Here is a 23,859-nt window from a genome sequence, read left to right as displayed (position 1 = left end):
GTGTATGGAAACGGGTTTTCTAAACTGGACGATCCCTTTAAGGTCAGATCTATCTTCTGCACCTAGTGACGTTTCTAACTCCTCCTTAAAGGGGTTGTCAAGATTTAGGAAAACATGGCTGTTTTCTTGCAGAAACAGCGCCACACTTGTCCATGGGTTGTGTCTGGTATTGCAGCTCCGCTTCATGCAAGTGAATTGGGCTAAATTGTAATACCACACAGAACCTGTGGACAGGTGTGGCGCTGTCTATGGAAGAAAGCCGCTATGCTTTTGTAACTCTGGACAACCCCTTTAAGGAGACATTCCACCTCAGCTCGGTGGTTAGCACCGGTGCCTTGCAGCGCTCGGTTTGCATGCGTTTACTCCGGGTACTCCAGTTTCCTCCCACACCCCACAAACATACTGATAGGGAACTTAGATTGTGAGACCCAATGGGGACAGTAAGCGTGGACCTTTGTACAGCGCTGTGGAATATGTTGGCGCTATATAAGTATCAGAAATCAATCAATCAATCCAGAAAATCATATCTGGATAACAGCCGGGGTGGGAAGGGGGTTAACAAAGGAGACGACTATCCAGAGCGCCATCTAGTGGTAAGCAGTTGTTTCTTCCTGTGCTCCAGGCATGGAGTGCTTTGACTTTAGCAGATTTTGCATCGTGGTCCTGCGCTGGGTCCCAATATAGAACCATGGATTTTTAATTTTTTTAATATAAATCTTCCGTCATATTCTCGCGAGTCTCCGGCAGTGATAATATCACTGCTATAATAAGAGCAGGCGGGGGCACACAGGCTGCTGGGACCCCTGAGATGGGGATGAACCTCTGCGAGGCCTATAATTAGGATGTCAGTTATGCGCTTGTGTTACCATGACAACCGCGACTATGGCCTTGGGATCAATGCATGGAACAGGCACTGGGTGGTTCAATAAAGCAGAAGAGAATGATGGGAGTAAGGGAGCGCGGAGAAATGTGAATAACTATACTACACCCGGGCCGGCCGGGCACAGAGGTACGTATGAAACATTACAGCGCCACACACAGACCTCAGCTCTTATTACATCCTCCATTACCGCTGCCGCCGTGTTGTCACCCAGCTTTTCCAGACTCCTGAATGGCAAATCTATGCAGGAGTCCTCTGCCAGGGCGAAGCTGCAATAGACTAGGTAACCAAATGGCCACCAAGTATAGGGCACCGCACCGCCAGGTCACCAGGGCGTGGACACCTGACCCCCCAGGGACACTATTCTGCAGGGTCTTCATTAGGTTGCAAAGCCTGAAAGGGGGGTGATTATTTTTATCTAAAGCATTTAAGAAGCCAGGTCAGAGAAACCATCAACAAGCAGGCTAGGTCCTGCTGATGGATTCTATTTTTCTTAGCACATCTCTATTTAGAACATTAAGCTTATGCAAGACCCTACTAAGTGCCCCCTCCATTTTTGGAGTCTCAGTCTGATGAGAAGCAGTCACCTCAGTGAAAGTGAATCGGGGCATCCGAAAACCATGTCCGCCTTCTGGTGATGATGGGTCATTACAGTGTGGATGCAAAAGTATTCATGCCTCCCAATATTAAGGTTTGTAAAACTTTGGCCGAGTTACGCTAAATCCACCACAACCATGCCGCGTTATAGCCACGCCCCTTTAAGGAAGCCCTGCCCCTTTTCAGGTGGCTGCAAAAAAAATTAATAAAAAGGGGTTAGTTGGGGAGGGTTACGGGGGAAAAAAAAATCAACTAACCCCGATTTTGCTCTGCGTGTCTGATCTTGCCTTCGTTTTGTATTATTTACTGGCAGCGAGCGGTTTTTCATAAAATAGGATTCATGTTTAATGCACCAAAATCCAGGAAAAACATCTGTAGAGCCTCAATGTACAATCTCAAGTACCTGGTAACCATGGCGACTCACAAATCACACGAAAAAATATCTCCTGCATCTCCAAGCAGATTTATTTAACACCATATCTCCGCCTAACGAAACCTCGATCCTTCAGAAAAACCCGACCGAAAAGACATGTACGTTCTGATCTAAAGTGATCGTCCATCCGGTCAGGAAATGTGAAGTCCGGCATGTCTCTTATAGATCTTCATTACCTCTTTTACTGTTTCAATTACATTTACGTCCATTTTGTACTTTGGTTGATTTAAGAAATCTGATTTTGCTATATGGAAACCGTCAGCAAGCAGGGGAGCTGCCACTGTCTGTTCTTATGTCTCAATATTTACAAGCTACTTAAAAGATCCCTCCTTTTTCTCAAAGAATAGAAAAAAAGATTTAATACCCTACCAGTGATTTTGGAGGTGGGCCGACTTCTGTGTCTGAGGGCGCAATTTGGGCTTCGAAGTGATAATAAGCTGATCTACAGCGGTTATTCAGGACTATCCGCTCGTTCTAAACAATACACCCTTGCACAAGCAAAGTACCAGATATGTTTATAAATAAAATTAGATCCATTAACAGCAGCTTGTTGATGGTTTCCATGATGCAAAAAATTGAAAAAAAAAATCGCAATAATGTGAAAAATAACTAAAAATGACAAACGTCTGGGGTTTCAGCTTCTGATGTAAGGCAGGTGCTCTGTCAATTCAAACTTTTCCCAATTTGTCATGTCAGGAAGGATAGTGACCACCTCTCTCTTGTAGCGCCCCAACCCAACACCATTTTTCCATACCAAAAACAACATACTACCGGGGTCAACTGAGTTTGACACTTACCCAACATGCATGAACATATAGGTAAGGAAGCGCCAAGCTTTTGCCCGATGTCCCGGGTGGTATACGAGGGGGCTCTTCATGTACTCTGGGTGGTATGTCTGTAATACCCACTTGTTCAGTTTGATCCCGTAACACAGGAACACGATGATCTAGAGTGGATGAGACAGGCCTAAGAACAGCAGAAGAAGGCCAGTGGACTATTAACCCCTTAGGTAGCAGGCTGTGGCTTTCTTCTCTTTCAAATACTAAACAAGCCCGGCTGTCATTCCATAGATCTCCCAGATACCCCACACAAGATCCATTCAAGACGATCTGCAAGCAATCAGATCTACTGACCACACACACAAGAGCACTGGACTCAATCAATCTGGTTCAATCATCAGCCAACCTCATCTTCTGATATGGAAAATAAACTATTATCTATGAACAAGATAGATAGATCTGAGAGAGAGATTGATAGATAGATAGATAGATAGATAGATAGATAGATAGATATGAGAGGGAGAGATAGATATTAGAGAGAGAGATAGATAGATATGAGAGAGATAGATAGATATGAGATAGATAGATAGATCTTAGAGAGATAGATAGATATGAGAGATAGATAGATATGAGATTGATAGATATGAGATTGATAGATATGAGATCGATAGATATGAGATCGATAGATATTAGAGAGATAGATAGATATTAGAGAGATAGATAGATATTAGAGAGATAGATAGATATTAGAGAGATAGATAGATATTAGAGAGATAGATAGATATGAGATAGATAGATATGAGATAGATATGAGATTGATAGATATGAGATTGATAGATATGAGATTGATAGATATGAGATCGATAGATATTAGAGAGATCGATAGATATTAGAGAGATAGATAGATATTAGAGAGATAGATAGATATTAGAGAGATAGATAGATATTAGAGAGATAGATAGATATGAGATAGATAGATATGAGATAGATAGATATTCGAGAGATAGATAGATATGAGATAGATAGATAGATATGAGATAGATAGATATTAGAGAGATAGATAGATAGATATTAGAGAGATAGATAGATATGAGATAGATATGAGATAGATAGATATTAGAGAGATAGATATGAGATAGATAGATATTAGATAGATAGATATGAGATAGATAGATAGATAGATATGAGATAGATAGATAGATAGATATTAGAGAGATAGATAGATATGAGATAGATAGATAGATATGAGATAGATAGATAGATATTAGAGAGATAGATAGATATGAGATAGATAGATATGAGATAGATAGATAGATATTAGAGAGATAGATAGATATTAGAGAGAGATAGATATGAGATAGATAGATAGATAGATAGATAGATATGAGATAGATAGATAGATAGATAGATAGATAGATATGAGATAGATAGATAGATATTAGAGAGATAGATAGATATGAGAGAGATAGATAGATATGAGATAGATTGATAGATATGAGATAGATAGATAGATAGATATGAGATAGATATATATTAGAGAGATAGATATGAGAGATAGATAGATATTAGATAGATAGATATGAGATAGATAGATAGATATGAGATATAGATATTAGATAGATAGATATGAGATAGATAGATATGAGATAGATATGAGATAGGTAGATATGAGATAGATAGATATGATAGATAGATAGATATTAGAGAGATAGATAGATAGATATGAGATAGATAGATAGATATGAGATTGATAGATAGATAGATATGAGATTGATAGATATTAGAGAGATAGATATGAGATGGATAGATAGATATTAGAGAGATAGATAGATAGATATGAGATAGATAGATATGAGATAGATAGATATTAGAGAGATAGATAGATATGAGATAGATAGATAGATATGAGATAGATAGATAGATAGATATGAGATAGATAGATATGAGAGATAGATAGATAGATAGATAGATATGAGATAGATAGATAGATATGAGATAGATAGATATTAGAGAGATAGATAGATATGAGATAGATAGATATGAGATAGATAGATAGATAGATATGAGATAGATAGATAGATATTAGAGAGATAGATAGATATTAGAGAGATAGATATGAGATAGATAGATAGATAGATATGAGATTGATAGATAGATAGATATGAGATTGATAGATAGATATTAGAGAGATTGATAGATAGATAGATATGAGATAGATATGAGATAGATAGATATGAGATAGATAGATAGATAGATAGATATGAGATAGATAGATAGATATGAGATAGATAGATAGATATTAGAGAGATAGATATGAGATAGATAGATATGAGATAGATAGATAGATATGAGATAGATAGATAGATATGAGATAGATAGATAGATAGATATGAGATAGATAGATAGATAGATAGATATGAGATAGATAGATAGATATGAGATAGATAGATAGATAGATAGATATGAGATAGATAGATAGATAGATAGATATGAGATATGAGATTGATAGATAGATAGATAGATATGAGATTGATAGATATTAGAGAGATAGATATGAGATAGATAGATAGATATTAGAGAGATAGATAGATATGAGATAGATTGATAGATATGAGATAGATAGATATTAGAGAGATAGATATGAGATAGATAGATATTAGAGAGATAGATAGATAGATATGAGATAGATAGATAGATATGAGATAGATAGATAGATATGAGATAGATAGATAGATATGAGATAGATATGAGATAGATAGATAGATATTAGAGAGATAGATATGAGATAGATAGATATGAGATAGATAGATAGATAGATAGATAGATATGAGATAGATAGATAGATATGAGATAGATAGATAGATATGAGATAGATAGATAGATAGATATGAGATAGATAGATAGATAGATAGATAGATAGATAGATAGATAGATATGAGATAGATAGATAGATATGAGATAGATAGATAGATAGATATGAGATAGATAGATAGATATGAGATTGATAGATAGATAGATAGATAGATATGAGATTGATAGATATTAGAGAGATAGATATGAGATAGATAGATAGATAGATATTAGAGAGATAGATAGATATGAGATAGATTGATAGATATGAGATAGATAGATATTAGAGAGATAGATATGAGATAGATAGATATTAGAGAGATAGATAGATATGAGATAGATAGATACATAGATAGATATGAGATAGATAGATAGATAGATATGAGATAGATATGAGAGATAGATAGATAGATATGAGATAGATAGATAGATAGATATTAGAGAGATAGATAGATATGAGATAGATATGAGATAGATAGATATGAGATAGATAGATAGATAGATAGATATGAGATAGATAGATAGATATTAGAGAGATAGATAGATATTAGAGAGATAGATAGATATGAGATAGATAGATAGATATGAGATAGATAGATAGATATGAGATAGATATGAGAGATAGATAGATAGATAGATATGAGATAGATAGATAGATAGATATGAGAGATAGATAGATAGATAGATAGATATGAGATAGATAGATAGATATGAGATTGATAGATAGATAGATATGAGATTGATAGATAGATATTAGAGAGATAGATAGATATTAGAGAGATTGATAGATAGATAGATATGAGATAGATAGATAGATAGATATGAGAGAGATAGATATGAGATAGATAGATATGAGATAGATAGATATGAGATAGATAGATAGATATGAGATAGATAGATATGAGATAGATATGAGATAGATAGATAGATATGAGATAGATAGATAGATATTAATTAGAGAGATAGATATGAGATAGATATTAGAGAGAGGGAGATGCATTTGTCATGTAAACCAGTTCTCATTGGTTACTTGCCTGTGTCAGAGTCACGGCTGCCATGAATACAGGTGGTGGACACGGGCGATGCTGGTAGAAGTACCACCGCCTCTCCATCTCCCCCGGCAGGATCTCATATGCCACATAACGTACAAATCTTTTATAGACCCCCAGTCCAGCCTGATCCAGCAGCACATCCCGGGGGAGAGCTCTCTGGCCGCCGCTGATGGCTCTGCGGAAACTACTGGACCTCTTGCTGCTTATCTGTAGGGTATCAGTAAGGAATCCATGTTAGATAAGATGGCGGTCGTGTATGATCTGTGATCTATTAACCAGTTGTTCCCTATTATATGCCGGTTATTGGGTTACAATTTTTGAATATAGACCAGAGGAACCGTAACGTCTGCCCTCATGAGTTACCTACAGCAGGGGCCTAGCTATAGGGGGAGCTGAGGTAGCAGTCGCATGCTGCCCTGGGGCCTATGTGAGCCCAAAGGCCCCTCTGTTACATGAGGAGACACCAGTATTCTTTAATAGGTGGGGACCCTGTTACAGATTTTGCATTGTGACCCCCGGAGATTCAAGTTACACCTCCCGGTCTGAGGTATTGACCATTAACAATATTTTTATGTTTTCACATGAATTTATAAAACGCGCATCACACTTTTCGGCCTTATTTTTTCATTAGTTTTTGCTCTGTGCTGGGTTGAGAAAGTAAAATCTGCTGCTACATTGAAACCATCAACAAGCTGCTGTTGACAAATCTTATTTTAACTCTTTCAGGGCTTGTGAGAATAAGGCTGGGTTCTCACGTCGCGGTCAAAATGCGTTAATTGGCGCAATTTTTTCTTTAAAATAGCGGCAAAATTGTGCAGTTTTGTCACGAACCGCGGCAAAAAAAAGGCATTTTGATCGCGCCATGAAAGCCCAGCCTAACCAGGACAGCTGGACTCATTAACACATGAATACCTGATGCTTCTTAAAACAGGAGCGTCCACATACGTCGTATGCTAAACATATACATGACCATTGCATATTCACATGTAGAAAAAGCTCTAGACAGAATCAACAAGCTGCTGTTGACTGATCTTTTATGTTATGTTTCTTTTTTTGCTACTCAGAATGCATAGTGATGGGCTGTGAGTCGTTAATAGAATCTAGATAACCGGATCCCTTTTATGTGTTTTATAAAGGTGTATTCACACGTGCAGGTATTGTTCAGGTTTTTCTTATGCAGTTTTTGAAGCCAAAACCAGGAGTGGATTGAAATAAGAAAAGTACCTTCATCATCCAAACCTGTTTTTGGCTTTAAAAACGGAATTTAAAAAAATGAACAAAAACCTCATCAAAACCTGCATGTGTGAATACAGCCTTATTTAAACCATCAACAAACAGGTTACTAATCTTATTATGCTTATTAGAAACACATGAATAGCTCCCTCATATCTCTCAGCTGTAAGAGCAGGAAGCATTTTTAGCGGTTTGTCACTGAAAGTAAGCAGAGATCTTGAACATGATGAGGAATTGAAACATAAAGTCTAATAGAAAGTTGCAGAACTTCTCGTACAAAGATTAGGCTTTATTTCCATAAAACTGGACGAGCCCTTTAAGAATTAATTGTAAGGCCGGGATCATACACTCAGGTACTGGCAACACCATGTGGTCATCCCAATTTTTTTTCATAAAGGAGCAGTTCTCCGATCCATTCCTGGGATGGTTTATATGTGTATTACTCACCAGGTCCACAAGCTGTGGGTAACAGATCTGTCCCTCTTCATTGCCCTGTGACAGGGCAAATAACATCTCCAGCTTGGCGGGGTCCAGGGGCAGCTCATGGTTATTTACCAGAGCGGCGAAGGTTTCGGCACATACAAAACCCGTGTTGTCTGGGTCAAGCTGAAAAGAGAAAACTGCTGGTATAACCTAGACCGTTGGCGCATTCATTAAACGTGATGTTTTGTGTCTGCAGAAATGGCGCTAAATTATAACTACTAGAATATGTCCATCAAGCCACAATCATTCAGGTCTAGGACAGAGTGAAAACCTTCATGATCCACTGAGCATGAGAGGTATAAATAGCTGCATCTGTGACATTTTCAACCAAACCTACAAATGAAAAACTGGTAGTCTTGGTGAAAATCATGCTACATAAATATGGCACAAGTCCTGTCGGCTCTCCTGTGTGGTGTAGTATAGAGGATCTGTCAGCTCTCCTGTGTGGTGGAGTATAGAGGAGCTGTCAGCTCTCCTGTGTGGTGTAGTATAGAGGAGCTGTCAGCTCTGCTGTGTGGTGTAGTATAGAGGATCTGTCAGCTCTCCTGTGTGGTGTAGTATAGAGGATCTGTCAGCTCTCCTGTGTGGTGTAGTATAGAGGATCTGTCAGCTCTCCTGTGTGGTGTAGTATAGAGGATCTGTCAGCTCTCCTGTGTGGTGTAGTATAGAGGATCTGTCAGCTCTCCTGTGTGGTGTAGTATAGAGGAGCTGTCAGCTCTCCTGTGGGGTGTAGTATAGAGGAGCTGTCAGCTCTCCTGTGGGGTGTAGTATAGAGGAGCTGTCAGCTCTCCTGTGTGGTGTAGTATAGAGGATCTGTCAGCTCTCCTGTGTGGTGTAGTATAGAGGAGCTGTCAGCTCTCATGTGTGGTGTAGTATAGAGGAGCTGTCAGCTCTCCTGTGTGGTGTAGTATAGAGGAGCTGTCAGCTCTCCTGTGTGGTGTAGTATAGAGGATCTGTCAGCTCTCCTGTGTGGTGTAGTATAGAGGATCTGTCAGCTCTCCTGTGTGGTGTAGTATAGAGGATCTGTCAGCTCTCCTGTGTAGTGTAGAGGAGCTGTCAGCTCTCCTGTGTGGTGTGGTGTAGTATAGAGGATATGTCCGGTCTCCTGTGTGGTGTAGTATAGAGGATCTGACAGCTCTCCTGTGTGGTGTAGTATAGAGGATCTGTCCGCTCTCCTGTGTGGTGTAGTATAGAGGAGCTGTCGGCTCTCCTGTGTGATGTAGTATAGAGGAGCTGTCGGCTCTCCTGTGTGATGTAGTATAGAGGGTCAGTCAGCTCTCCTGTGTGGTGTGGTATAGAGGAGCTGTCAGCTCTCCTGTGTGGTGTAGTATAGAGGATCTGTCAGCTCTCCTGTGTGGTGTAGTATAGAGGATCTGTCAGCTCTCCTGTGTGGTGTAGTATAGAGGATCTGTCAGCTCTCCTGTGTGGTGTAGTATAGAGGATCTGTCAGCTCTCCTGTGTGGTGTAGTATAGAGGAGCTGTCAGCTCTCCTGTGTGGTGTAGTATAGAGGATCTGTCAGCTCTCCTGTGTGATGTAGTATAGAGGAGCTGTCAGCTCTCCTGTGTGGTGTAGTATAGAGGAGCTGTCAGCTCTGCTGTGTGGTGTGGTATAGAGGAGCTGTCAGCTCTCCTGTGTGGTGTAGTATAGAGGAGCTGTCAGCTCTCCTGTGTGGTGTAGTATAGAGGATCTGTCAGCTCTTGTGTGGTGTAGTATAGATGATCTGTCAGCTCTCCTGTGTGGTGTAGTATAGAGGATCTGTCAGCTCTCCTGTGTGGTGTAGTATAGAGGAGCTGTCAGCTCTCCTGTGTGGTGTAGTATAGAGGATCTGTCGGCTCTCCTGTGTGGTGTAGTATAGAGGAGCTGTCAGCTCTCCTGTGTGGTGTAGTATAGAGGAGCTGTCAGCTCTGCTGTGTGGTGTAGTATAGCGGATCTGTCAGCTCTCCTGTGTGGTGTAGTATAGAGGAGCTGTCGGCTCTCCTGTGTGGTGTAGTATAGAGGAGCTTTCAGCTCTCCGGTGTGGTGTAGTATAGAGGATCTGTCAGCTCTCCTGTGTGGTGTAGTATAGAGGAGCTGTCAGCTCTCCTGTGTGGTGTAGTATAGAGGAGCTGTCAGCTCTCCTGTGTGGTGTAGTATAGAGGATCTGTCAGCTCTCCTGTGTGGTGTAGTATAGAGGAGCTGTCAGCTCTCCTGTGTGGTGTAGTATAGAGGATCTGTCAGCTCTCCTGTATGGTGTAGTATAGAGGAGCTGTCAGCTCTCCTGTGTGGTGTAGTATAGAGGAGCTGTCGGCTCTCCTGTGTGGTGTAGTATAGAGGAGCTGTCGGCTCTCCTGTGTGGTGTAGTATAGAGGATCTGTCAGCTCTCCTGTGTGGTGTGGTATAGAGGAGCTGTCAGCTCTCCTGTGTGGTGTAGTATAGAGGATCTGTCAGCTCTCCTGTGTGGTGTAGTATAGAGGAGCTGTCGGCTCTCCTGTGTGGTGTGGTGTAGTATAGAGGAGCTGTCGGCTCTCCTGTGTGGTGTAGTATAGAGGAGCTGTCGGCTCTCCTGTGTGGTGTAGTATAGAGGATCTCTCAGTTCTCCTGTGTGGTGTAGTGTAGAGGATCTGTCGGCTCTCCTGTGTGGTGTAGTATAGAGGAGCTGTCGGCTCTCCTGTGTGGTGTAGTATAGAGGATCTGTCAGCTCTCCTGTGTGGTGTAGTATAGAGGAGCTGTCAGCTCTCCTGTGTGGTGTGGTATAGAGGAGCTGTCAGCTCTCCTGTGTGGTGTAGTATAGAGGACCAAGAGACCATACATGGAGCGACGATTGTGAGTACGGGGATAAATAATCCTTATAACAGTTGTTCTCCGTACTCTTTGGATTTTGTCGGCAGCAGGTCTCATATTTACATGGGGAGATGTGCTGCCGACAAGTGTCTAGTTTTTTAGGTTTGCAAAAAAAAGACCTGATGAGTCGACAAACAAGCGCACACAGGGCTATGATCAGGAATATGAGCAGTCGTTTGCCCGTGTAAGGTGCAATTCTCAGCAATAACTGTCCCTCGTGATTCCTAGACATGTAAGTTCACGGTAAATTAAAGAGACTGCTGTGCCTGCCTCCCCATTATAATGCACCCCAAACAGCTGCCTCCTTTACTGGTCCCCATCTCTGCTCATTGGATGTCCCTGACGGTTCTGCTTATTATCCTGTAGGCCCTACTGTGCCATATGTGCCACCCCACCACCAGGGCAGGCCGTCTCCCCGCGTTGGTTGTGCAGGCTGTTTTCTATTTTCTTCGCTGTATTCCTTCTGTCCTTGTTTTCTCTTAATAAGTGTCTTATTGACTCCATCGTGAAGTTTATTTTCATATCACAAGTCGCCCACACACAGAAAATCCTGCTCTATGACCCGCTCTACCCGCCCCACAGCGATCTCTCCACCACTTATTACCTTCATCTTGTATTCAATCAGTCCCACCGACCTCTATTCACTGCACACCCACACGTCCTCCATACACGACACCTCACAATACTCCCCGCACATCCCCAAGACATCCAGCCGAATCCATGAATTAACACATAAACTCCAAGACTTCAGCTACATCTACCTCCAATACCTAGTACTCGCGCTTCACCTATGGCCTAGAATTATCCCACTCATTCAGATCCATAGTCCGGTCCATAGGGGGCAGTATTATAGATGTTATATTCTTGTATATAGGGGGCAGTATTATAGTAGTTATATTCTTGTATATAGGGGGCAGTATTATAGTAGTTATATTCTTGTATATAGGGGGCAGTATTATAGTAGTTATATTCTTGTATATAGGGGGCAGTATTATAGTAGTTATATTCTTGTATATAGGGGCAGTATTATAGTAGTTATATTCTTGTATATCGGGGGCAGTATTATAGTAGTTATATTCTTGTATATAGGGGGCAGTATTATAGTAGTTATATTCTTGTATATAGGGGCAGTATTATAGTAGTTATATTCTTGTATATAGGGGCAGTATTATAGTAGTTATATTCTTGTATATAGGGGGCAGTATTATAGTAGTCATGTTCTTGTAGATAGGAGCAGTATTATAGTACCGTATTTTCCGGATTATAAGGCGCACCGGATTATAAGGCGCACTTTCTATGAGCGCCTTATAAGCAATCTTGTTTCATATATAAGGCGCACTGGATTATAAGGCGCAGCACATTACCGTTAAATAAACCATTGCTCAGACTGCAAGTCAAAATTTATTACACTTTTTAACAATAACTTGCAACTGGTTCAGCTGTAATTGCAAATCAAAACGTTTACCGTACTTTTTCAGTTCATTCCTCCACCAGAAATCCATCAAATCCGTCATCTTCAGTGTCGGAGTTGAACAGTTGGGCGATTTCGGCATCAAGCATGGGGTCCTCCTCTTCATTATCCGAGTCGGTCTCGTTGCTGCTGCTAGGCTCTTCAGTGGTGATTCCAGCCTTCCTGAAAGCTCGGATGACACTGGAGACTGATACATTCTTCCAGGCATCCACGATCCACTGGCACATAGTGGCATAACTCGCACGGCGTTGCCTCCCTGTGTTGGTGAATGTGTGGTCACCTTCTGTCATCCAATGCTCCCATGCAGCTCGCAATTTAACTTTAAATGACCTGTTGATGCTGATATCTAGCGGCTGGAGCTCTTTGGTTAATCCACCAGGGATGACAGCAAGCTCCGAATTAGTTTTCTTCACTTGGGCTTTGACAGTATCGGTCACGTGGGCGCGCATCGAGTCACAGACCAATAGGGATGGGGATTTGTGAAAAAAGCCACCCGGTCTCTTGACGTAGACCTCCCTCAGCCACTCACTCATCTTCTCCTCATCCATCCAGCCCTTTGGGTTAGCCTTAATGATGACACCAGCAGGAAAATTTTCTTTAGGCAAAGTCTTCCTCTTGAAAATTACCATGGGTGGTAGTTTCTGGCCATTAGCCTGACAAGCGAGAACTACAGTGAAAGATGACTTCTCATTTCCTGTGGTACGTATAGATATCGTACTGGTCCCTGTTTTCTCAACAGTACGGTTTACGGGGATATCGAAAGTGAGGGGAACCTCATCCATGTTAATAATGTGTTCTGGCTGGATATTCTTTTCATTTATCTTGGTTATGCAGTAGGTGCGGAAAATGGCCAGCTTCTCTTCATAATCCTTTGGTAATTGCTGGCACACAGTAGTTCTGGTGCGAATGGAGAGATGACGCCTTTTCATGAAACGAAAGCACCATGAAGGACCTCCTCGAAAGTCCTTGATCTCCATGTCACGTGCTAAAGCAGTGGCTTTGAGTCGAATAGAGACAGTGGAGACGCTTCTACCTGCGTTTCTCTGTTCCATAACCCACTGTTCTATTTCGTCCTCCAACTGTGGCCACCTTGCTTTGTTTCCTCGGAAACTCAGTTTGGTCTTCTTTACTTGGCGGAGGGCATCTTCTTGTTTTCTCCACTTACGCACCATGGATTCATTAATGTTGAATTCTCTTGCAGCTGCCCTATTTCCATGCTCTACTGCATAACTTATAGCTTTAAGCTTGAAACCTGCATCATAAGCATGTCTCTTAACAGGAGGCATTTTTTGGGGTAGTGGGTATAGTTAACGCTAAAGCACAGATATATTGCAAGGATCCTGCGCACAGAGCTGTAAGTATCACTCAGTGTGGCTCCTGACTACGGTGGCCGTAATGCTCAATCCATTTATGGATACTGTAAAAACCCAAGTGAAGAATAAATTCATAGGCGCACGGGGGGGAGGAGCATGGTGTGTGCTGTGGTATGCCGCCGCCGACCCCTGCCGCCCACGATAGAGGTAAAGGATCCTGTATGAACCCCTCTCTTTACTGTCGGGTTCATATATAAGGCGCACCGGATTATAAGGCGCACTTTCTATTTCTGAGAAATTCTCAGCATTTTATGTGCGCCTTATAGTCCGGAAAATACGGTAGTTATATTCTTGTATATAGGGGGCAGTATTATAGTAGTTATATTCTTGTATATAGGGGGCAGTATTATAGTAGTTATATTCTTGTATATAGGGGCAGTATTATAGTAGTTATATTCTTGTATATAGGGGCAGTATTATAGTAGTTATATTCTTGTATATAGGAGCAGTATTATAGTAGTTATATTCTTGTATATAAGGGTAGTATTATAGTAGTTATATTGTATATAGGGGCAGTATTATAGTAGTGATATTCTTGTATATAGGAGCAGTATTATAGTAGTTATATTCTTGTATATAGGAGCAGTATTATAGTAGTTATATTCTTGTATATAGGAGTATTATTATAGTAGTTATATTCTTGTATATAGGGGCAGTATTATAGTAGTTATATTCTTGTATATAGGAGCCAGTATTATAGTAGTTATATTCTTGTATAAAGGAGCAGTATTATAGTAGTTATATTCCTGTATAAAGGAGCAGTATTATAGTAGTTATATTCTTGTATATAGGAGCAGTATTATAGTAGTTATATTCTTGTATATAGGAGCCAGTATTATAGTAGTTATATTCTTGTATATAGGGACAGTATTATAGTAGTTATATTCTTGTATATAGGGACAGTATTATAGTAGTTATATTCTTGTATATAGGGACAGTATTATAGTAGTTATATTCTTGTATATAGGGGCAGTATTATAGTAGTTATATTCTTGTATATAGGGGGCAGTATTATAGTAGTTATATTTTTGTACATAGGGGCAGTATTATAGTAGTTATATTCTTGTATATAGGGACAGTATTATAGTAGTTATATTCTTGTATATAGGGGCAGTATTATAGTAGTTATATTCTTGTATATGGGACAGTATTATAGTAGTTATATTCTTGTATATAGGGGCAGTATTATAGTAGTTATATTCTTGCATATAGGAGCAGTATTATAGTAATTATAATCTTGTATATAGGGGCAGTATTATAGTAGTTATAGTCTTGTATATAGGGGGCAGTATTATAGTAGTTATATTCTTGTATATATGAGCAGTATTATAGTAGTTATATTCTTGTATATATGAGCAGTATTATAGTAGTTATATTCTTGTATATATGAGCAGTATTATAGTAGTTATATTCTTGTATATAGGGTCAGTATTATAGTAGTTATATTATTGTATATATGGGCAGTATGAGGGTATGTGCACACACACTAATTACGTCCGTAATTGACGGACGTATTTCGGCCGCAAGTAGTGGACCGAACACAGTGCAGGGAGCCGGGCTCCTAGCATCATACTTATGTACGATGCTAGGAGTCCCTGCCTCTCCGTGGAACTACTGTCCCGTACTGAAAACATGATTACAGTACGGGACAGTTGTCCTGCAGAGAGGCAGGGACTCCTAGCATCGTATATAACTATGATGCTAGGAGCCCGGCTTCCTGCACTGTGTTCGGTCCGGTACTTGCGGCCGAAATACGTCCGTCAATTACGGACGTAATTAGTGTGTGCACATACCCTTACAGTAGTTATATTCTTGTATATAGGAGCAGTATTATAGTAGTTATATTCTTGTATATAGGGGGCAGTATTATAGTAGTTATATTCTTGTATATATGAGCAGTATTATAGTAGTTATATTCTTGTATATAGGAGGCAGTATTATAGTAGTTATATTCTTGTATATAGGGGCAGTATTATAGTAGTTATATTCTTGTATATAGGAGCAGTATTATAGTAGTTATATTCTTGTATATAGGGGGCAGTATTATAGTAGTTATATTCCTGTATATAGGGGGCAGTATTATAGTAGTTATATTCTTGTATATAGGAGGCAGTATTATAGTAGTTATATTCTTGTATATAGGAGGCAGTATTATAGTAGTTATATTCTTGTATATAGGAGGCAGTATTATAGTAGTTATATTCTTGTATATAGGGGCAGTATTATAGTAGTTATATTCTTGTGTATAGGGGGCAGTATTATAGTAGTTATATTCCTGTATATAGGAGCAGTATTATAGTAGTTATATTCTTGTATATAGGGGGCAGTATTATAGTAGTTATATTCTTGTATATAGGAGGCAGTATTATAGTAGTTATATTCTTGTATATAGGGGCAGTATTATAGTAGTTATATTATTGTATATAGGGGGCAGTATTATAGTAGTTATATTCCTGTATATAGGAGCAGTATTATAGTAGTTATATTCTTGTATATAGGGCGCAGTATTATAGTAGTTATATTCCTGTATATAGGAGCAGTATTATAGTAGTTATATTCTTGTATATAGGGGCAGTATTATAGTAGTTATATTCTTGTATATAGGAGCAGTATTATAGTAGTTATATTCCTGTATATAGGAGCAGTATTATAATCGTTAAATTCCTGTATACAGGGAGCAGTATTATAGTAGTTATATTCTTGTATATAGGGGGCAGTATTATAGTAGTTATATTCTTGTATATAGGGGCAGTATTATAGTAGTTATATTCTTGTATATAGGGGGCAGTATTATAGTAGTTATATTCTTGTATATAGGAGCAGTATTATGGTAGTTATATTCTTGTATATAGGGGGCAGTATTATAGTAGTTAGATTTTTGTATATGGGGCAGTATTATAGTAGTTATATTCTTGTATATAGTGGCAGTATTATAGTAGTTATATTCTTGTATATAGGGGCAGTATTATAGTAGTTATATTCTTGTATATAGAGGCAGTATTATAGTAGTTATATTCTTGTATATAGGGGGCAGTATTATAGTAGTTATATTCTTGTATATAGGAGCAGTATTATGGTAGTTATATTCTTGTATATAGGAGCAGTATTATGGTAGTTATATTCCTGTATATAGGGGGCAGTATTATAGTAGTTATATTCTTGTATATAGTGGGGAGTATTATAGTAGGTATATTCTTGTATATAGGGGGCAGTATTCTAGTAGTTATATTCTTGTATATAGGGGCAGTATTATAGTAGTTATATTCTTGTATATAGGGGCAGTATTATAGTAGTTATATTCTTGTATATAGGGGCAGTATTATAGTAGTTATATTCTTGTATATTGGGGCAGTATTATAGTAGTTATATTCTTGTATATAGGGAGCAGTATTATAGTAGTTATATTCTTGTATATAGGGGCAGTATTATAGTAGTTATATTCTTGTATATATGGGCAGTATTATAGTAGTTATATTCTTGTATATATGAGCAGTATTATAGTAGTTATATTCTTGTATATAGGGTCAGTATTATAGTAGTTATATTATTGTATATATTGGCAGTATGAGGGTATGTGCACACACACTAATTACGTCCGTAATTGACGGACGTATTTCGGCCGCAAGTAGTGGACCGAACACAGTGCAGGGAGCCGGGCTCCTAGCATCATACTTATGTACGATGCTAGGAGTCCCTGCCTCTCCGTGGAACTACTGTCCCGTACTGAAAACATGATTACAGTACGGGACAGTTGTCCTGCAGAGAGGCAGGGACTCCTAGCATCGTATATAACTATGATGCTAGGAGCCCGGCTTCCTGCACTGTGTTCGGTCCGGTACTTGCGGCCGAAATACGTCCGTCAATTACGGACGTAATTAGTGTGTGCACATACCCTTATAGTAGTTATATTCTTGTATATAGGGGGCAGTATTATAGTAGTTATATTCTTGTATATATGAGCAGTATTATAGTAGTTATATTCTTGTATATAGGAGGCAGTATTATAGTAGTTATATTCTTGTATATAGGGGCAGTATTATAGTAGTTATATTCTTGTATATAGGAGCAGTATTATAGTAGTTATATTCTTGTATATAGGGGGCAGTATTATAGTAGTTATATTCCTGTATATAGGGGGCAGTATTATAGTAGTTATATTCTTGTATATAGGAGGCAGTATTATAGTAGTTATATTCTTGTATATAGGAGGCAGTATTATAGTAGTTATATTCTTGTATATAGGAGGCAGTATTATAGTAGTTATATTCTTGTATATAGGGGCAGTATTATAGTAGTTATATTCTTGTGTATAGGGGGCAGTATTATAGTAGTTATATTCCTGTATATAGGAGCAGTATTATAGTAGTTATATTCTTGTATATAGGGCGCAGTATTATAGTAGTTATATTCCTGTATATAGGAGCAGTATTATAGTAGTTATATTCTTGTATATAGGGGCAGTATTATAGTAGTTATATTCTTGTATATAGGAGCAGTATTATAGTAGTTATATTCCTGTATATAGGAGCAGTATTATAATCGTTAAATTCCTGTATACAGGGAGCAGTATTATAGTAGTTATATTCTTGTATATAGGGGGCAGTATTATAGTAGTTATATTCTTGTATATAGGGGCAGTATTATAGTAGTTATATTCTTGTATATAGGGGGCAGTATTATAGTAGTTATATTCTTGTATACAGGAGCAGTATTATGGTAGTTATATTCTTGTATATAGGGAGCAGTATTATAGTAGTTAGATTTTTGTATATAGGGGCAGTATTATAGTAGTTATATTCTTGTATATAGTGGCAGTATTATAGTAGTTATATTCTTGTATATAGGGGCAGTATTATAGTAGTTATATTCTTGTATATAGAGGCAGTATTATAGTAGTTATATTCTTGTATATAGGGGGCAGTATTATAGTAGTTATATTCTTGTATATAGGAGCAGTATTATGGTAGTTATATTCTTGTATATAGGAGCAGTATTATGGTAGTTATATTCCTGTATATAGGGGGCAGTATTATAGTAGTTATATTCTTGTATATAGTGGGGAGTATTATAGTAGGTATATTCTTGTATATAGGGGGCAGTATTCTAGTAGTTATATTCTTGTATATAGGGGCAGTATTATAGTAGTTATATTCTTGTATATAGGGGCAGTATTATAGTAGTTATATTCTTGTATATAGGGGCAGTATTATAGTAGTTATATTCTTGTATATTGGGGCAGTATTATAGTAGTTATATTCTTGTATATAGGGAGCAGTATTATAGTAGTTATATTCTTGTATATAGGGGCAGTATTATAGTAGTTATATTCTTGTATATATGGGCAGTATTATAGTAGTTATATTCTTGTATATAGGAGCAGTATTATAGCAGTTATATTCTTGTATATAGGGGCAGTATTATAGTAGTTATATTCTTGTATATAGGGAGCAGTATTATAGTAGTTATATTCTTGTATATAGGGGCAGTATTATAGTAGTTATATTCTTGTATATAGGGGCAGTATTATAGCAGTTATATTCTTGTATATAGGGGCAGTATTATAGTAGTTATATTCTTGTATATAGGAGGCAGTATTATAGTAGTTATATTCTTGTATATAGGAGCAGTATTATAGTAGTTATAGTCTTGTATATAGGAGCAGTATTATAGTAGTTATATTCTTGTATATAGGGGGCAGTATTATAGTAGTTATATTCTTGTATATAGGGAGCAGTATTATAGTAGTTATATTCTTGTATATAGGAGCAGTATTATAGTAGTTATATTCTTGTATATAGGAGCAGTATTATAGTAGTTATATTCTTGTATATAGGGGGCAGTATTATAGTAGTTATATTCTTGTATATAGGGGCAGTATTATAGTAGTTATATTCTTGTATATAGGGGGCAGTATTATAGTAGTTATATTCTTGTATATAGGGGCAGTATTATAGTAGTTATATTCTTGTATATAGGGGGCAGTATTATAGTAGTTATATTCTTGTATATAGGGAGCAGTATTATAGTAGTTATATTCTTGTATATAGGGAGCAGTATTATAGTAGTTATATTCTTGTATATAGGGAGCAGTATTATAGTAGTTATATTCTTGTATATAGGGGCAGTATTATAGTAGTTATATTCTTGTATATAGGGGGCAGTATTATAGTAGTTATATTCTTGTATATAGGGGGCAGTATTATAGTAGTTATATTCTTGTATATAGGGGGCAGTATTATAGTAGTTATATTCTTGTATATAGGAGCAGTATTATAGTAGTTCTATTCTTGTATATAGGGGCAGTATTATAGTAGTTATATTCTTGTATATAGGGGCAGTATTATAGTAGTTATATTCTTGTATATAGAGGGTAGTATTATAGTAGTTATATTCTTGTATATAGGGGCAGTATTATGGTCGTTATATTCTTGTATATAGGGGGCAGTATTATAGTTTTCATGAACCATCAACATTCCTCACTCCTGCGCTGACACTCCTGCGCTGACACTCCTGCGCTGACACTCCTGCGCTGACACTCCTGCGCTGACACATACTTTAGTAACTGCTGCAATTTGACACAAAGTTAGAACCCAGAAAAGAGAAAACAAGATAATAAATAATTTCCAGTCTGTTTTCTTCTCAGCTGTCCTGTGCTCTGGGATCATACCTGTCTCATGGTGTCCCTGATGTCAGATGTATGACTGCTCTCACTGTCAGCTCTCCCTGCACTCATTATTAATACATGGTATTACATTATCCAGCCCCAAGATCTCTCTCCTCATGTCACTTCACATTTCTCTCACCTATGTCAATGTAAAGTCACTCTCCTCCGTCCTCTCATACACTCAGTAAATGCTGGCACTTTCCTGCTGTCTCTCTCATACACTCAGTAAATGCTGTCACTCTCGTGCTGTCTCTCTCATACACTCAGTAAATGCTGTCACTCTCCTGCTGTCTCTCTCATACACTCAGTAAATGCTGTCACTCTCGTGCTGTCTCTCTCATACACTCAGTAAATGCTGTCACTCTCCTGCTGTCTCTCTCATACACTCAGTAAATGCTGTCACTCTCGTGCTGTCTCTCTCATACACTCAGTAAATGCTGTCACTCTCGTGCTGTCTCTCTCATACACTCAGTAAATGCTGTCACTCTCCTGCTGTCTCTCATACACAGTATATGATGTCACCATCCTGCTGTCTCTCTCATACACTCTCATACATGCTGTCTCCTGCACTCAGTATCCCCTGATGTGTCTCTCCTGCTGTCTCTTGCACTCAGTATCCCCTGCTGTCTCTGTCATGCTGTCTCTTGCACTCAGTATCCCCTGATGTGTCTCTCCTGCTGTCTCTTGCACTCAGTATCCCCTGCTGTCTCTCTCCTGCTGTCTCTTGCACTCAGTATCCCCTGCTGTCTCTTGCACTCAGTATCCCCTGCTGTCTCTCTCCTGCTGTCTCTTGCACTCAGTATCCCCTGCTGTCTCTCTCATGCTGTCTCTTGCACTCCGTATCCCCTGGTGTCTCTCTCCTGCTGTCTCTTGCACTCCGTATCCCCTGGTGTCTCTCTCCTGCTGTCTCTTGCACTCAGTATCCCCTGCTGTCTCTCTCATGCTGTCTCTTGCACTCAGTATCTCCTGCTGTCTCTTGCACTCAGTATCTCCTGCTGTCTCTCATGCTGTCTCTTGCACTCACTATCTCCTGCTGTCTCTCTCATGCTGTCTCTTGCACTCAGTATCTCCTGCTGTCTCTCTCCTGCTGTCTCTTGCACTCAGTATCTCCTTGCTGTCTCTCTCCTGCTGTCTCTTGCACTCAGTATCTCCTGCTGTCTCTCTCATGCTGTCTCTTGCACTCAGTATCTCCTGCTGTCTCTCTCCTGCTGTCTCTTGCACTCAGTATCTCCTGCTGTCTCTCTCATGCTGTCTCTTGCACTCAGTATCCCCTGCTGTCTCTCTCATGCTGTCTCTTGCACTCAGTATCTCCTGCTGTCTCTCATGCTGTCTCTTGCACTCAGTATCTCCTGCTGTCTCTCTCATGCTGTCTCTTGCACTCAGTATCTCCTGCTGTCTCTCTCCTGCTGTCTCTCTCATGCTGTCTCTTGAACTCAGTATCTCCTGCTGTCTCTTGCACTCAGTATCTCCTGCTGTCTCTCTCATGCTGTCTCTTGAACTCCGTATCCCCTGCTGTCTCTCTCATGCTGTCTCTTGCACTCAGTATCTCCTGCTGTCTCTCTCCTGCTGTCTCTTGCACTCAGTATCTCCTGCTGTCTCTCTCCTGCTGTCTCTTGCACTCAGTATCCCCTGCTGTCTCTCTCATGCTGTCTCTTGCACTCAGTATCTCCTGCTGTCTCTCTCCTGCTGTCTCTTGCACTCAGTATCTCCTGCTGTCTCTCTCATGCTGTCTCTTGAACTCAGTATCCCCTGCTGTCTCTCTCATGCTGTCTCTTGCACTCAGTATCTCCTGCTGTCTCTCTCATGCTGTCTCTTGCACTCAGTATCTCCTGCTGTCTCTCTCCTGCTGTCTCTTGCACTCAGTATCTCCTGCTGTCTCTCTCCTGCTGTCTCTTGCACTCAGTATCCCCTGCTGTCTCTCTCATGCTGTCTCTTGCACTCAGTATCCCCTGCTGTCTCTCTCCTGCTGTCTCTTGCACTCAGTATCTCCTGCTGTCTCTCTCCTGCTGTCTCTTGCACTCAGTATCCCCTGCTGTCTCTCTCATGCTGTCTCTTGCACTCAGTATCCCCTGCTGTCTCTCTCCTGCTGTCTCTTGCACTCAGTATCTCCTGCTGTCTCTCTCCTGCTGTCTCTTGCACTCAGTATCCCCTGCTGTCTCTCTCATGCTGTCTCTTGCACTCAGTATCCCCTGCTGTCTCTCTCATGCTGTCTCTTGCACTCAGTATCTCCTGCTGTCTCTCTCATGCTGTCTCTTGCACTCAGTATCTCCTGCTGTCTCTCTCCTGCTGTCTCTTGCACTCAGTATCTCCTGCTGTCTCTCTCATGCTGTCTCTTGCACTCAGTATCTCCTGCTGTCTCTCTCATGCTGTCTCTTGCACTCAGTATCTCCTGCTGTCTCTCTCATGCTGTCTCTTGCACTCAGTATCCCCTGCTGTCTCTCTCATGCTCTGTGCTCCCCTCCCCCATGTCTTACCTGCCCCTGGATGAGGCGCAGCAGGGAGCTCCTGTCCATATACCCGCAGAGGGGCTGTTGTGGGGGCCGCTGCACTGTGGTGGAGGGGGATCTCTACCTGCAGAGTCGTCCCCCACTCCAGGGTTACAGAGGGAGAGTGGGGACTCCGGGAAGGGGGAACGAGTGGCCGGGGAGGATGGAGGAATGATTGACAGCTCCCCCTCCTGCCCAGTGCAGAGGAGATGCCAGGAGTGAGGCCGGGGAGATGGGCAGGATGCAGGGACTGAGGGTGATGGGCAGCAGCTGGTGCTACAGGAAGGATGCGAGCACTGGCACAGCCGGGGAGGCTGCACACACGGAGACCACCGGAGATCCAGGTGATGCCCACCAAATCCACGCTTCCACACACGGCTGAGAACTGTCACATCCCCCTCCCATCACACACACAGGCCTGGGCACCGCCTGCGAATGCCAATGAGGCAGAACGGGGGTGTGTGGCAGCCAGCAGCCAATGACAGGCCGGGGAATGAGGGGCCAATCCTGGAGGGAGGGGAAGATGCAGCCCCTTCACCTGAGACCCCCAAACCCATCACTATGTCCTCCATAACGCAGCAGCAATGTAACACTATATACAATCACACAGCAACAATGTATCACTATATACAATCACACAGCAACAATGTATCCTCTCCCTGCAGTATATACATCACTATATATCATCACCCAGCAACAATGTATCCTCTCCCTGCAGTATATACATCACTATATAT

General features: G+C 40.1%; 2 protein-coding genes across 2 annotated transcripts in view; one reads left to right on the top strand and one right to left on the bottom strand.

Moving 5' to 3' along the window:
- The window catches only part of LOC142656537 (nmrA-like family domain-containing protein 1), a 396,968-nt gene that overhangs the window by 1,057 nt on the left and 372,052 nt on the right, over window positions 1-23,859 (top strand). The gene's annotated exons all lie outside the window — the stretch shown is intronic.
- LOC142656124 (rhomboid-related protein 1-like) lies at window positions 1,087-23,539 on the bottom strand. Its single transcript, XM_075831014.1, has 5 exons — window positions 23,111-23,539; window positions 8,272-8,430; window positions 6,574-6,798; window positions 2,708-2,856; window positions 1,087-1,273 (listed from the first exon to the last, which is right to left on the bottom strand). The coding sequence occupies exons 1-5, from the start codon at window positions 23,147-23,149 to the stop codon at window positions 1,087-1,089; spliced, it is 759 nt and encodes a 252-aa protein (XP_075687129.1). The 5' UTR covers window positions 23,150-23,539.

This window comes from Rhinoderma darwinii, chromosome 6, assembly GCF_050947455.1.
Source record: "Rhinoderma darwinii isolate aRhiDar2 chromosome 6, aRhiDar2.hap1, whole genome shotgun sequence".
NCBI lineage: Eukaryota > Metazoa > Chordata > Amphibia > Anura > Rhinodermatidae > Rhinoderma > Rhinoderma darwinii.
The sequence above is the reverse complement of the archived record's forward strand: the minus strand, read 5'-3'. Positions and strand labels throughout refer to the sequence as shown.

What these genes read in the sequence shown, in the direction of transcription:
- LOC142656124 (XM_075831014.1), bottom strand. Translation starts at nt 23,149, where the DNA reads ATGGACAGGAGCTCCCTGCTGCGCCTCATCCAGGGGCAG. An exon ending in TGCGCCTCATCCAGGGGCAG is followed by an intron (nt 8,431 to 23,110) that starts GTAAGACATGGG and finishes TTCTCTTTTCAG; the next exon opens with CTTGACCCAGACAACACGGG. An exon ending in ACCCACAGCTTGTGGACCTG is followed by an intron (nt 6,799 to 8,271) that starts GTGAGTAATACA and finishes GATACCCTACAG; the next exon opens with ATAAGCAGCAAGAGGTCCAG.